Below are 16,174 nucleotides of genomic sequence, written 5' to 3'. Positions count from 1 at the left end.
GTTTTGCACCCATATGTATCATGTCTATTTTCCTTTGTACACACACACACATTTATCAACCAGTATCGAAGGGAGGATGAACACCTGGGTTAAGTATGGGCCACCTGTTGCGCCCAGGATTCGAAACCATTGTGGCTGGTACTGCCTCATGGTCAATAACGCAAGCTTTTACTGTACGTGGGCCCGTGTGTGTGTGTGTGTGTGTGTGTGGTGGGTGGATGTATGTGTGGGAGGTGGGAATGTGTGTGTGTTAGGGGGATGTGAGTGTGTGTTCGACGGTAAATATGTTTGGATGTTGATGTTGGTGTATTGTGGAGGACATGGGATCGGCCTCACGTGGTACAGTATATGGGATCGGCCTTACTGTATGACTGTCATGGAGTTTGTGCTGAACCCACAAGCGCTTCTCCACAGAGCTTGTTATGGTTTTGCCAGACCAGTTCATATGGGTTGTATCAGGTCACCAGTGTGTAGCACATGGCTCCACTGTGAGCCTCAGTCAGGCCCCGGTAACTCATACTGTCTTCCACTCCATCTTTCCGTCTCCTCTTTGTTGTCTTTACTTCTGACTTGCATGTCCCCTTCGTCAGTCGGTCTTCTCTCATCTTCTTCATATTTCCAAACCGTTTCATCACATCTTGCTGCTCGCCACACACGACCACACCTCTGTCTCGTAATCCCTATTTTAACCCGATCATCCCTGGTGACACTTACAGCGTTTCTAACCTTTTCCCTATACTTGGATACAGGGTTTTCGACTTGCCTCTGTAGAGCACCGATTGAACTACTACACCATCAGATGTACCCTCACATATTCACGTTTCTCTCTCCACACACTCGACAACACGATCTCTGCCCCATTATGGCCTACTGCAGCTGCCACAGCTCTTCCCACTCTCAGGTATTCAAACACTCCGCTTCGTCCACATTCAGATTGACAGAGTCAAAAAGCGAACTGTTTCTCTCCCATGTTAAACGTCATTACTTTAGTTATCTTTACATGAACTGTTTCCTTCCACACACTTCTGTACATTCACACGCACACACACACACACACACACACACGCACACACACACGCACACACACACACACACACAGACACACACACACACAACCTTCCAGTTTTTCTCTTGAGTCTCCTTCCAGAACCGTGTCATATGCAAACAGCAAGCGACTCACTTTCCAGGTTCCGTATTCCAAACCTGCCTTTGATGTACTGATATATGTAAGTATATTCATGATTATAAGGGAAATAGGTCACTGTTAAAACTATATCAGTCGTGCAGTTATCTGTGATAGATGTTTGTCTTCCAATAGACCTTTGGACCTTCCTCGTGTAACATCAATTCTGTGTCATTATCTTACCCTCTCACTTCGAAACATCCTCAACTCTCTACCATCACCCGACTCATTCTTCGACCTCTCTTTATGGTTCTCCTTCTCCTCCTCCTGGTGTTCCGTCAAGTGCTCCTCCCAGGTTACAATTTCCATCAGTGGACGCCTCACAGTTGACAGTTTCCTAACACACACACACACACACACACACAGACACACACACACACACACACACAGAGGACCTCGGTTCTAGCCTCTGACCGGCTGTGAGGAAGGGAACGGCGCCTCCGCCTCTGGGGAGGGAGTGTAGGACCCCGGCCCCTATTGGTCAAACGTCATTAAAGGAAGGAAAAAAAAAAATAGCCCTCATTCAGTAGGGCTTTGGAGACGATCCCCGGGCTCTGTAGGAATAGTATTTGGCGGACGGTGGCTGGCCCTGGCTGTCGCGTACCCAGACGGGTAGGATTACTTGCCAACATAACTCGTACCCAGACAGGGAGGAAGCATACATGCGACTCGTCCCCCAGACGAGGAGCATCACGCTCGTCTACCACGTCGTCTTCACTAATACCACTCATCATTGGGAGTGGAGAGTGTAGCCATGCTTGATGACTGCAGTACGTACGTACGTACGTAGGTGTCACAAATCTTTATTTAAAACTTAGATAAGTCCGTAGGTCACAGGTAGGCGTTGAGTGACGCACTCACTCTTACATTATTAAAAAAAATGACAAAAACGTCGTAAATGTGTGTGTGACATTAAGGTAGACTGAGAGATTGTTATATTTTCCCCTCACATGATCTCCAGATCTGGGAAATACGATGTGATCTAAACACTTAGATGATTTTTGAAAGGAAGCCAAATGATATAGTTTTATGTAAATACCTTAATTTTTAGATATCTTTTAAAGGAACCGAAAATATTTAATTCTTTGTAAATAGTTGTAAGTATTTACATATCTTTTTGAGAACGGCAGAATAACCATTAGGACAGAGCGCTTTAGAAGCCTCACCAAGTGAGTAAGTCATGTATAAAGACCTTGTGTATCTTGTTGGTTCTACGTGAAGGGTTCCTCGATCATGATCATACATACATACATACATACATACATACATACTCACGAACGTTTTACTGGCCATAGGAGAGGAACGACTGACACGAGGCTGATACAATTATATTTCATAACCGAGAATATAAAACTTGGCACTGATGAGTCAAGAGAAATAATGTCTGTATGTGGTAACACTTCATAACGTCAGTATGTGGTAACAATAGTGTCAGTATGTGGTAACACTTCATAACGTCAGTATGTGGTAACAATAGTGTCAGTATGTGGTAACACTTCATAACGTCAGTATGTGGTAACAATAGTGTCAGTATGTGGTAACACTTCATAACGTCAGTATGTGGTAACAATAGTGTCAGTATGTGGTAACACTTCATAACGTCAGTATGTGGTAACAATAGTGTCAGTATGTGGTAACACTTCATAACGTCAGTATGTGGTAACAATAGTGTCAGTATGTGGTAACACTTCATAACGTCAGTATGTGGTAACAATAGTGTCAGTATGTGGTAACACTTCATAACGTCAGTATGTGGTAACAATAGTGTCAGTATGTGGTAACACTTCATAACGTCAGTATGTGGTAACAATAGTGTCAGTATGTGGTAATGGTTGAATTACGATAGTTAGTAATGCTTGTCATGGTTGGTTATGACGTTGACGAAGATGGGCGTTCCTCCTCCATCCTATCCACTGTTCATACCCACAACCTTACCAAGGACTTCTCTCGCCCATCTCCAGTCCTCATCCATCCTCACCCACCCCTGTCTTCACCCATCCGTTTATCTTCCCCCCTGACATTCGTGCAACATCATGGTCTCTTATCAGTAGAGCATCGCACCTCTCTTCTTATGTCAGTTTCCTGCACTGTTCATCAACTCTCTGGGAGGGCAAGAAAATGTGTGTGATCCTTGTCTGCTCTGCCAAGCACGCGAGAGAAACATATAACATTAAACTACACGTTCATTACTGTCTCGTCGCGAGAGTTGCCACATGTTGAGGCAGGAGGGATAGATCTATGCAGGAGTGTGAGGCAGGAGGGATAGATCTATGCAGGAGTGTGAGGCAGGAGGGATAGATCTATGCAGGAGTGTGAGGCAGGAGGGATAGATCTATGCAGGAGTGTGAGGCAGGAGGGATAGATCTATACAGGAGTGTGAGGCAGGAGGGATAGATCTATGCAGGAGTGTGAGGCAGGAGGGATAGATCTATGCAGGAGTGTGAGGCAGGAGGGTTAGATCTATGCAGGAGTGTGAGGCAGGAGGGATAGATCTATACAGGAGTGTGAGGCAGGAGGGATATATCTATGCAGGAGTGTGAGGCAGGAGGGATAGATCTATGCAGGAGTGTGAGGCAGGAGGGATAGATCTATGCAGGAGTGCGAGGCAGGAGGGATAGATCTATGCAGGAGTGTGAGGCAGGAGGGATAGATCTATGCAGGAGTGTGAGGCAGGAGGGATAGATCTATACAGGAGTGTGAGGCAGGAGGGATAGATCTATACAGGAGTGTGAGGCAGGAGGGATAGATCTATAATGAGAGACATAGGTTAAGCTTCATCTCATAGTAAGAGGGTCAGACCTATTATGATAGTGTGGTCTTTGACCTTACTCTTAAAGTCTGAGGCCAGGTTATCATATCCAGGTGTCGCACCGTCGTGCTCAAGGGTCGTAACGTTGTGCTCAAGGGTCGTAACGTTGTGCTCAAGGGTCGTAACGTCGTGTTCAGGAGTCGCACCACCATGTTCAAGGGTCGTACCGTCGTGTTCAGCAGTCGTACCGTCGTATTCAAGGGTCGTACCGCCGTGTTCAAGGGTCGTACCATCGTGTTCAAGGGTCGTACCGTCGTGTTCAAGGGTCGTACTGCCGTGTTCAAGGGTCGTACCGCCGTGTTCAAGGGGTAGACATGTTACCATACTAAATTTTGAACTTGATTTTTGGCAGACCTGACGCGTGAAGAAATTTTAAGGTTGCATAGAAATTGGTTATACTGATAGTCTCTCTCTCTCTCTCTCTCTCTCTCTCTCTCTCTCTCTCTCTCTCTCTCTCTCTCTCTCTCTCTCTCTCTCTCACTTACTGAGAGAGATATCTCGGTGAATATGTAGCGACCAAATTTGACGGGCTGGGATCATGGAAGAAGGTGTTAAGTATTACTTGGTGTATGATTTATCAGGAGTTGTGTAGACAAGATGAGTCAGGGATGAGAGAGGGATGAGTGGTCATAGTGTGGGAGGAAAGTAGGCTGGTAAGGGGCAGACTGAGGACAGTGGGTAGTTTCGGTAGATAGTCATTTGAGTGTGTGCCGTAGCAACACAAGAAGTTATTTTTCACGTTACCTGGAGAGGTAGTGGTGGTGTTGGTGGCTCGTACCGTGTGGTGCGTTATGTCAAAGCCAGATGTGGTGTGTGCTTACCTCGCTGTACTAGACCATACAGTAAACTACTACAGGCGTACATGTACTCGTCTTCCGGGAACGAACTGCGAAAACTATTGTTCTCGGATACATAAAATAAATCTGATAGGTTGTAGGAATGATTATCGTATTTGATATATATATATATATATATATATATATATATATATATATATATATATATATATATATATATATATATATATAAATGTTGGTCAGAGAAGGTGGCTGGTCTGGTAACATTGATATGTACATCTTGGGTATGTATGCTTGGATCAGTCATGATGATAACGACAGCTTCACAGTACAAGCGAGGGAATGATCTGAAATACTTGGCCTAGCCTTAGCTTCTACGACCTCCAGCACTTAACCTCTTCAATCTAACCTCACCAACCTGGAGCACAGTCGTACGACCCTTGCCTCTGATGGCCGAGTTTTTGACCTGATTCCTCAAGGTCAGGTCGTGATACCCAAGGGTTATACCTCGTGGCCAATACTGAGACCTTGTTAAAGGGATGAAGATATTACATGTGGGGTCACCTCACCAGGACAGCACATGTAGGATCACTAGAACTATGATAGCCTCCCTAGGGAATGAGAGAACTAAGTAACTAGTGACACCACACCAAACTGGAGAGAGGACTCACCAGGACACATCCTGCAGCAGTCACCAGGACAGAGGGGAGGGTACTCACCAGGACACATCCTGCAGCAGTCACCAGGACAGAGGGGAGGGTACTCACCAGGACACATCCTGCAGCAGTCACCAGGACAGAGGGGAGGGTACTCACCAGGACACATCCTGCAGCAGTCACCAAGACGGAGGCGAGGGTACTCACCAGGACACATCCTGCAGCAGTCACCAGGACACATCCTGCAGCAGTCACCAGGACACATCCTGCAGCAGTCACCAGGACACATCCTGCAGCAGTCACCAGGACACATCCTGCAGCAGTCACCAGGACACATCCTGCAGCAGTCACCAGGACACACCCTGCAGCAGTCACCAGGACACATCCTGCAGCAGTCACCAGGACACATCCTGCAGCAGTCACCAAGACGGAGGGGAGGGAGGGTACTCACCAGGACACATCCTGCAGCAGTCACCAGGACACATTCTGCAGTAGTCTCCAGGACACATCCTGCAGCAGTCACCAGGACACACCCTGCAGCAGTCACCAGGACACATCCTGCAGCAGTCACCAGGACACATCCTGCAGCAGTCACCAGGACACATCTGCAGCAGTCTCCAGGACACATCCTGCAGCAGTCACCAGGACACACCCTGCAGCAGTCACCAGGACACACCCTGCAGCAGTCACCAGGACATATTCTGCATCAGTCACCAGGACACACCCTGCAGCAGTCACCAGGACACATCCTGCAGCAGTCACCAGGACACATCCTGCAGCAGTCCTCCAGGACACCTCCTGCAGCAGTCACCAGACACACCCTGCAGCAGTCACCAGGACACATCCTGCAGCAGTCACCAGGACACACCCTCCTGCAGCAGTCACCAGGACACATCCTGCAGCAGTCACCACAGGGTCACACCTGCAGGACCAGGACCTGCAGCAGTCACCAGGACACATCCTGCCAGCAGTCACCAGGACACATCCTGCAGCAGTCACCAGGACACACCCTGCAGCAGTCACCAGGACACATCCTGCAGCAGTCACCAGGACACATCCTGCAGCAGTCACCAGGACACATCCTGCAGCAGTCACCAGGACACACCCTGCAGCAGTCACCAGGACACATCCTGCAGCAGTCACCAGGACACATCCTGCAGCAGTCACCAGGACACATCCTGCAGCAGTCACCAGGACAACTGGCAGGACTCACCAGGACACATCCTGCTAGTAGTCACCAGGACGACGTGGAGGGAGGGTCCACCAGGACACATCCTGCAGCAGTCACCAGGACGACTGAGGGAGGTACACCAGGACACATCCTGCAGCAGTCACCAGGAGGACATGGCAGGGTACTCACCAGGACACACACCTGCAGCAGTCACCAGGAGAGGAGGGGAGGTTTACGTCACCAGGACACACCTGCAGCAGTCACCAGGATCTGAGGAGGTACTCACCAGGACACATCTGCAGCAGTCACCAGGACGGAAGCTGCAGAGTATCACCAGGACATCTTGCACTAGTCACCAGGACAGAGTGAGGTACTCACCAGGACACATCCTGCAGCAGTCACCAGGACGGAGGGCAGGGGAGGGTACTCACCAGGACACATCCTTCAGCAGTCACCAGGACAGAGGGGAGGGTACTCACCAGGACACATCCTGCAGCAGTCACCAGGACGGAGGGGAGGGGAGGGTACTCACCAGGACACATCCTGCAGCGGTCACCAGGACGGAGGGGAGGGTACTCACCAGGACACATCCTGCAGCGGTCACCAGGACGGAGGGGAGGGTACTCACCAGGACACATCCTGCAGCAGTCATGCCTGGTGTAGATAGGTGACGAACACGAGACTGGAGGGCAGCTCTTGGTTCTGCATTGCGCTACACCGTCCTGTAGGGCGACATGGAGACCATGACTCTTAGTGTACCCTACTGACACTACCTAGTGTTACAGTGTACCCTACTGACACTACCTAGTGTTACAGTGTACCCTACTGACACTACCTAGTGTTACAGTGTACCCTACTGACACTACCTAGTGTTACAGTGTACCCTACTGACACTACCTAGTGTTACAGTGTACCCTACTGGCACTACCTAGTGTTACAGTGTACCCTACTGACACTACCTAGTGTTACAGTGTACCCTACTGACACTACCTAGTGTTACAGTGTACCCTACTGACACTACCTAGTGTTACAGTGTACCCTACTGACACTACCTAGTGTAACAGTGTACCCTACTGACACTACCTAGTGTTACAGTGTACCCTACTGACACTACCTAGTGTTACAGTGTACCCTACTGACACTACCTAGTGTTACAGTGTACCCTACTGACACTACCTAGTGTTACAGTGTACCCTACTGACACTACCTAGTGTTACAGTGTACCCTACTGACACTACCTAGTGTTACAGTGTACCCTACTGACACTACCTAGTGTTACAGTGTACCCTACTGACACTACCTAGTGTTACAGTGTACCCTACTGGCACTACCTAGTGTTACAGTGTACCCTACTGACACTACCTAGTGTTACAGTGTACCCTAATGACACTACCTAGTGTTACAGTGTACCCTACTGACACTACCTAGTGTTACAGTGTACCCTACTGACACTTCCTAGTGTTACAGTGTACCCTACTGACACTACCTAGTGTTACAGTGTACCCTACTGGCACTACCTAGTGTTACAGTGTACCCTACTGACACTACCTAGTGTTACAGTGTACCCTACTGACACTACCTAGTGTTACAGTGTACCCTACTGACACTACCTAGTGTTACAGTGTACCCTACTGGCACTACCTAGTGTTACAGTGTACCCTACTGACACTACCTAGTGTTACAGTGTACCCTACTGACACTACCTAGTGTTACAGTGTACCCTACTGACACTACCTAGTGTTACAGTGTACCCTACTGACACTACCTAGTGTTACAGTGTACCCTACTGACACTACCTAGTGTTACAGTGTACCCTACTGACACTACCTAGTGTTACAGTGTACCCTACTGGCACTACCTAGTGTTACAGTGTACCCTACTGACACTACCTAGTGTATTCTAACACCTAGTATAACTTGCCACCTTATAGAGACACTTTCTAGTGTACTCTTTCCCCTAGTGGTGATTACATAGTGTGCCATGCCAGCCAGTGTTAACAGTGTTGGTAGTAGTTAGCGTAATGTAGTTACTTCTTGCGTCATGAGGATTAAACCCACTTGCTGTCTCTACTGATTACCTTACACGGTAATGTATTTTCCTCCACAACTGTTCAACGCACGCTATATACCATATAAGTCCAATTCCCTTGCTGTAGATATTCTACAGTGTGGTTATACCCTGACAAGGGAAAAAGTATTTAGAAGTGTTAGCTGTATTTAGTGGCTTTATTACTTTATCTTTTGTTAATTTTATGGGTCACTGGTTAGAAAGAGTAATTTTCGTTATATTAGACTAATGTATACAATGTAACTTCGTAGATCGTAGCGATGTTTGTACGTAAGCATTACGAGTGGCCATTACCAGTGTCAGATGAAGTGGTCTCGTTATCACAAGTTATGACAGTTTCAAACCTAGTATGACCTACATACCACCACGACACACAAGTTATGACAGTTTCAAACCTAGTATGACCTACATACCACCACGACACACAAGTTATGACAGTTTCAAACCTAGTATGACCTACATACCACCACGACACACAAGTTATGACAGTTTCAAACCTAGTATGACCTACATACCACCACGACACACAAGTTATGGACAGTTTCAAACCTAGTATGACCTACATACCACCACGAGACACAAGTTATGACAGTTTCAAACCTAGTATGACCTACATACCACCACGACACACAAGTTATGACAGTTTCAAACTTAGTATGACCTACATACCACCACGACACACAAGTTATGACAGTTTCAAACCTAGTATGACCTACATACCACCACGACACACAAGTTATGACAGTTTCAAACCTAGTATGACCTACATACCACCACGACACACAAGTTATGACAGTTTCAACCTAGTATGACCTACATACCACCACGACACACAAGTTATGACAGTTTCAAACCTAGTATGACCTACATACCACCACGACACACAAGTTATGACAGTTTCAAACCTAGTATGACCTACATACCACCACGACACACAAGTTATGACAGTTTCAAACCTAGTATGACCTACATACCACCACGACACACAAGTTATGACAGTTTCAAACCTAGTATGACCTACATACCACCACGACACACAAGTTATGACAGTTTCAAACCTAGTATGACCTACATACCACCACGACACACACACACACACACACACACACACACACACACACACACAGATACATACCACCACGACACACACACACACACACACACACACACACACACACACACACACACACACACACACACACACACCTCTCGTATAGCTGCCAAGCTTTAACCTGAATCGTGATGGTCGCGTCAAAGGCCAGTCCGTCATACACAGAAGTTGCACGGTGTGCTCAAGGGTCGTACCCTCGTGCTCAAGGGTCGTACCCTCGTGCTCAAGGGTCGTACCCTCGTGCTCAAGGGTCGTACCCTCGTGCTCAAGGGTCGTACCCTCGTGCTCAAGGGTCGTACCCTCGTGCTCAAGGGTCGTACCCTTGTGCTCAAGGGTCGTACCCTCGTGAATATTGTTATCAACGTGCACTGTATACTGAGGATATTGTTATCAACGTGCACTGTATACTGAGGATATTGTTATCAACGTGCACTTATTATATTTCTTATAATATTTTTTGCTTTTATTTTCTTCAGTCTTGGTTTTATACGTATAGATTGTTTGTAGTGTGAGTAGTTGTTGCTGGTACACTGTATATTGATGTGTGTGTAATGCTATTTATATGTAGAACCTTCATATGGACCATTGTGTTACTGGCAACACTGTGTTGACTCTATATTACTCTTTTATTATTCACTACCGTCACCACTACTTGGGTGAAGGGTACCTCCTGACTGCTATGACGTAACGTTACCGCTCTTACTGCCGTAGTTATGCTGTTACTACTACTACAACAGCAGTAACAACTGCAACTACTACTACTACTACTACTACTATAGATGATGATGGTAGTGATGCTGTTATTAGTTTCGCAGGAAGCCCACTAACTGTTACCCCACCGAGTAGCAGTGTTACTTATCCAAGGAGGCTCCACCACCACCACCACCCTGACTCCTACACTACAACCTGATATACTAACATCAGTAACCTTCCTTCCCACACACTACCAGTGCTCACACAGCAGTAACGTCCATCCCCCTCCCACACACACACACACACACACTAGCATCATTCACACTTGTAACTTTCCTCCCCATGCACACTGGTAGTGCTCACATGAACGCCCTTCCCTGTACAGACTTAAAGCACTCACATCACAGTAGCCTCGTCTGCATATACTCACACTATGGTAACCTCCCTGGCTACAGACATTGACCTGCCTGCACACACATACAGACAGTACTCACACTGCAGTAACAATGTTCACACTTGTCGACGTTAGCATGACTATAGTTGGAGGAGAAGGTATCGCCGTGGTTGTACATCATGCCTGCCACCACACACACCCTGGATGACCTCCCGACCATGACCTGCTCCCCGGCGGCGGTGGTGCCAGCAGGGCTTCCCCCACGTGTAGATGAGCCTCCCCCTCCACTGCTAGAGGATGGCGACGCCTCACCACTACCTGAAGACGCCTCACCTCCACTTGACGTATCTGTACAGGAAGAGTGATAGTATGTGTATAGTAGGTGGACCAAGGCTTATTATAGGATCACATGTGATAACGGGAGGAAGAGGCGTCCCTGCCGGGAGGAGCAGCACCCCAGAAACATCACAAATGACTAAGAGGAGCTCCAGAGGAAGGAGCTAAGACAGCGGTTTTCATGTAACGTTCTGTTTTCTGTGCCTGACGCTACCTCGCGAGGGCGGGAAGCAATAAACAAGGTTTCAACAATCGAAGGATAGACAATGAAATACGTAAAAGAAAGAGCAGAACTGAAAGAGTGAGCGATGCCGGTGAAGGAAAATAATCCTAAAGGATAAACATGGAAGCAAGTAAACGTGATGAAAGGAAAAGTGTGTGGGGCGAGAGTGGAGGTTACACCATGTTATCAGGAGGGGTTACTCACACAAGTAACAGCCGAGTACGACACTGGCAAGTGTGTGTGTGTGTGTGGCAGACACGGTCGAGCCAGAAGCCAGTATAGAGCTACAAACAAGCGAGATGGTAAAATGAATAAAGCGGCCGATGATGAAATAAGTTGTGTATGAAAGTGTGCAGTGAGCGAGAGAGGGCGCGACCCCAGCCAGCCCCGGTACTTCACCAACACACGCCTCCATTTTCAGGAAATCCAGCAGGAAGTTTATGAGAATATCAGCCAGTAATGACCCGACGCTTACACGCAAAACTGCACACGTGTACACACGTAAGCATGCATATCCGGGATCACGCACACGTACAATAACTCACATGAACGTGTGTTTACATATACGTATGTGTGCGCCAGAAAGTACATTTCTAATTTAGATTTATAGTTGACATATTGCAACTTTCCCTGAGGAAATGTGGTACGTTAACAAAGACATGGAACAAGACTGTGGCTGTAGCAACCTTTGTACCTGAACAGATGATGGAACAGTAGACTTGATCAGAAGGAACAGAACCGTACCTGAATAGATGATGGAACAGTGGACTTGATCAGAAGGAACAGAACCGTACCTGAACAGATGGAACAACATTCTCCTTCATCAGGTCCCCCACTGCAGCCCTCCGGACACCGCTCACTGGTGCAGTCGTATTTATATACATTATGCTCGTTCTGTTACGAAGAGAAAGGAAAACGAAGACATATTAATATAGATAAAAATGATGAAATATTGTAAAACATCACATTCCTAATAAGGTCATGCTTTAATCCTACACTGTAGTTGGCTCGGTAGGTACATGAAATTGAAGCTTACATATATTTAACCCCCCCCCCCCCCAGCACACACACACACACACACACACACACACACACACACACACACACACACATTTTCTCCTCTCTTCCATTACTAACAAAGGTTTACGTTGTCATTTTGTATAGTATGTGTGGGTATTGAGTGAGTGCTGACCCAGTGAGAGGATCTATGTTTCATTGCAGAGTTGTCACTGAGCTTCGAAATTGTTCAAGCGGTTGACGGGATATTGCGGAAGCTACCCCCTTTTGTGCAGAAATCTGCTGGTAAGTCATTTGTTTGTTTTAGTAATTATAAAACATTTAGTAGACATAATTGATACTCTTGTCACCACGACGGTACGATGACCTGGCCTTTGACCTGACCCTTAAGTGCTCAAGGGTTTTGTACTTGCATGCAAGGGTCTCGCCAACTTATTTTGAGGGTTCGTACCGTCGTTGGGAAGGATCGTGTATGTATCATATCCAGGACGACCCACATCACCAGGAACTTATACCAGGTACGTGATTTGTACTACTAGTACTGCTATTACTAATATATTGGTAGGCCATTTGCCTAGACCCAAATTGTGGCAAGAAATGTATTTTCGTTACAAGTTCTTGAGGTGCACTTCTCATTACAATTGATAAAAGTATCAGATTTGACCAGATTACTGTTAAAGTTCCACAAGCCGTATACCAGACGTTAATGAAGAAATCCGCCGTGAAATTACAGACAATGTTAGCCTCCAGAATGTTATAGCCGGACTTAACAAGGTATAAGTAAGAGAGTTTATAATCTTGACCATATTTAGAATATATGAATAACGATTTATTGAATTTAGGCAGCCATTATTATGAAACTACAAAGTTCCAGAACTAGGAGGTCATGATAGCTAGTACGTTACTGATGATAAAAGATCTTAAGATGAGGGTGGGTTGGACACTTGCGCTGGGTGGACGAGAACATGTAGATGGTCAGGGTGGCGGACATATTGGCATGTTTACTGAGTCAGTCAGTAGCATGCTGTATGCTTTATATAAGCACTTAACTGGACATTAAGTGATGATTTGTAACAGTAAAACTATGGTCGACCTGAATTAATGATTCCAAGTTACTTGTAGAGGAATCCAGAAAGGTTTAGAGAATGGATATTATTCTGAGGTCAACATAAGGTGACACAAATCAAGTGACACATGAATCTCTGCTTCACAGAGTTGGCATATATTGTTGATAAAGATGCAGGAACTCAAGAAAACTTTTAACACATACCCAGGTAACAAGAATAATTCCTCAATAATCGACTAATATAAAGAAAACACAAGTAAATCAATGTAAAAATGTGTTTGGGTATCATATTAGTGCTAACACCTTCAAAATGTTACTTAATTTACAGAAATGATGTTATTGAGTTGAGATAAAATATAAGCGATAATACAGTTTATTCATAAGTCTTTGAAAGTATTTAACATGAGTTTTCTCCTACCTTAAATTAGCTTTCATTGCTTCATCTACCTTTTGCTAATTGTTACTGTAATTGCATAGGTCAGTACAGTTTAGAGTAGACACTTTACAAGACCATGGTTTGTACCCACGGTGGCCAGACTTACGGATGTAGGTTAGTGAGTGTAGAACATCGTGTGCAGGAAGGTCTTTGGTCATCGAGCTTGTAGTTAGATTACTGTGCTTGAACTGCCAACCTTTCCCTGATGAGAATGGGGCAAAAATTTGATGATGGTAGAGCCCTTGTGTGACCTGTATTTTGATAATTGGCTCCTAGATACTGTGTGTAAGGCCACTCGCTGGTGTTGTCAAACTTTGCTCATTACTCCCTGGTAAGGTACAGAACACGTTCATCACGAACTCAGAATGTATACAATTTACACACACGTTTCTGCAGAGTACTAAGTGTATTGTCTCCTATATGGAAATTATCACTCAGATCACATGACGCGTACACCTACACCTAATTAAACCATGTAACAGTTAACGACGTTTTCTTGGTCTTGTCATACAAGGCAATCACAGTCAGAGCCAATCCATGCCTTCCATTATTCTTCACATTGATGTCGTTGTGTTCTGGTTACAAGTACATGATGGAGTGAGTGTGAGAAGTGGCTAGAATTGTAATGTCTGATCTTGGATCATGATGTGAGTGAAGCACATTGGTTGGGTTAAGTAAACTTCGTTCCTGATTCATAATGATAGCACGACTCATGGCTATGTCCTGGGCTACTGAGACAATTTTCATGGTGTAAACATATTTAGCCATATGCCGAAGATGTTAGATGTTCCTGTGATGTTGTCATGATGGACAGTCTTCTAGCAAGACCATAGAAAATGAACCATCCTTCTTTGTTACGCTTATTAATCAGAATTTTTTACTCTGGGAATAATTTGATAATTGTTACACATCATAGTTACCTGGCATCCACTAGTAGTAAGTCTTACCCACAATGATTTCTGGATAAGTGTACGTAACACAGTCGAGTGAGCTGCGGTTGTTGAACTTCAGTTGCAGTGTTGAGCAAAAACATATCAGGTAGGTGATGGCATGTATCAAGATTAAGTATGAGTGGTCACCATTCCATGATTCACCAGAGCACCATCTTAAGCAACCCACCTAACTAGAGGATTTTTGTTTAGGTCCTCCAACAGATGACGGGAAACATTGGTTCTGTGCATAGCGTCTGGATATGAATGTGTTGCCAGGGAGTATAACAAGATTTGCCTAACACTTTCTGTTTCTGAATGATGACGAGAAGTTGAGGAAAAATGAAATTATAATCCCTGAGCATCATTTTCGTTCCTGATCCGAATATTTCTCTGACTCCCATTTGATCATCAATTATTTTCAAAGTAATCGTCCTTGTCTATCGGTCTTTCTTCAAAGTAGACATTCAGAGTAGATTCAGCAGTTTTTTAGCCCTCAGTAGATCATCCTTGAAAGTAGCATGACCAGAAATGAGAGACAGTATCACATCATTAGATGGGTTGACCAAGTCCTACACACCAGTTATGATACAACATTCTCGTCACACTAAATTTTGGTTTTGTTCAACTACCTCCATGTAAAAATGTTTGTTGTAAGGCCAGCAGTATTTTTATGCTTCCTATGATTTTTTTCTTCTTACTGTTTGTGCAAGCACTCATCGTCTATAGCTCTTCTGTTTTGAGTAAGTGATGTCCTTGAAACCATCTTCAGTTTCGAGTCACAACTGACTGTTTGCTGGCATAAGGACAAGCGGTTTGAGGTAATGTACGTCTATCTTATGGTTGGACCGTCCTGTTATAAGTTTGTGTAACAGGTTCATGACACTCAGAATAGCCCGTTGTTCTCTTCCTATCAGTAAACTGGAGGATGCCTTACGTAGTTCATACGATCGTATGAAAAGTATATGGCATCATCTTTTTGAACTGCAGCCAGATGCAACGTCTAGTTAGACTTTCGAGTAGTTGCAAGGAAAACGAGGACCAGTTGGACCCTATCTACTTATACACTATCACCAAAACTTGAATGTTAGCTATTTTGCAGTATAATGATATGTATTAAATAATCATGTAATGGTGTACTTGATGCACGAGATTGTAAATGATAGACGAGACATCACTGGGTAATTTTACTGTTCCGTAGGATTTCCAGTTGATGAGGACGGGATTAGAGATTCAGTATAGTATCAAATGAAGCAGTTTGGTCGAGCTTATTATTGAAGATCCAC

At 45.3% G+C, this 16,174-nt stretch overlaps 1 protein-coding gene across 2 annotated transcripts in view; it reads right to left on the bottom strand.

The window, feature by feature from the left end:
• LOC139747041 (chordin-like protein 1) overlaps positions 1–16,174 on the bottom strand; it is a 204,672-nt gene that overhangs the window by 57,135 nt on the left and 131,363 nt on the right. For both annotated transcript variants that reach the window (XR_011712300.1, XM_071658792.1), the window contains exons 3-5: positions 12,235–12,334; positions 10,982–11,229; positions 7,245–7,338 (exon numbers count right to left, since the gene is read on the bottom strand). Coding sequence is in view for 1 of the 2 variants with exons in the window: in XM_071658792.1 (XP_071514893.1) it covers positions 7,245–7,338; positions 10,982–11,229; positions 12,235–12,334 (442 nt within the window). In the remaining variant the exon portion in view is untranslated. The remainder of the gene's footprint in view (positions 1–7,244; positions 7,339–10,981; positions 11,230–12,234; positions 12,335–16,174) is intronic.

This window comes from Panulirus ornatus, chromosome 5, assembly GCF_036320965.1.
Source record: "Panulirus ornatus isolate Po-2019 chromosome 5, ASM3632096v1, whole genome shotgun sequence".
NCBI classification, from domain to species: Eukaryota; Metazoa; Arthropoda; class Malacostraca; order Decapoda; family Palinuridae; genus Panulirus; species Panulirus ornatus.
The sequence above is the reverse complement of the archived record's forward strand: the minus strand, read 5'-3'. Positions and strand labels throughout refer to the sequence as shown.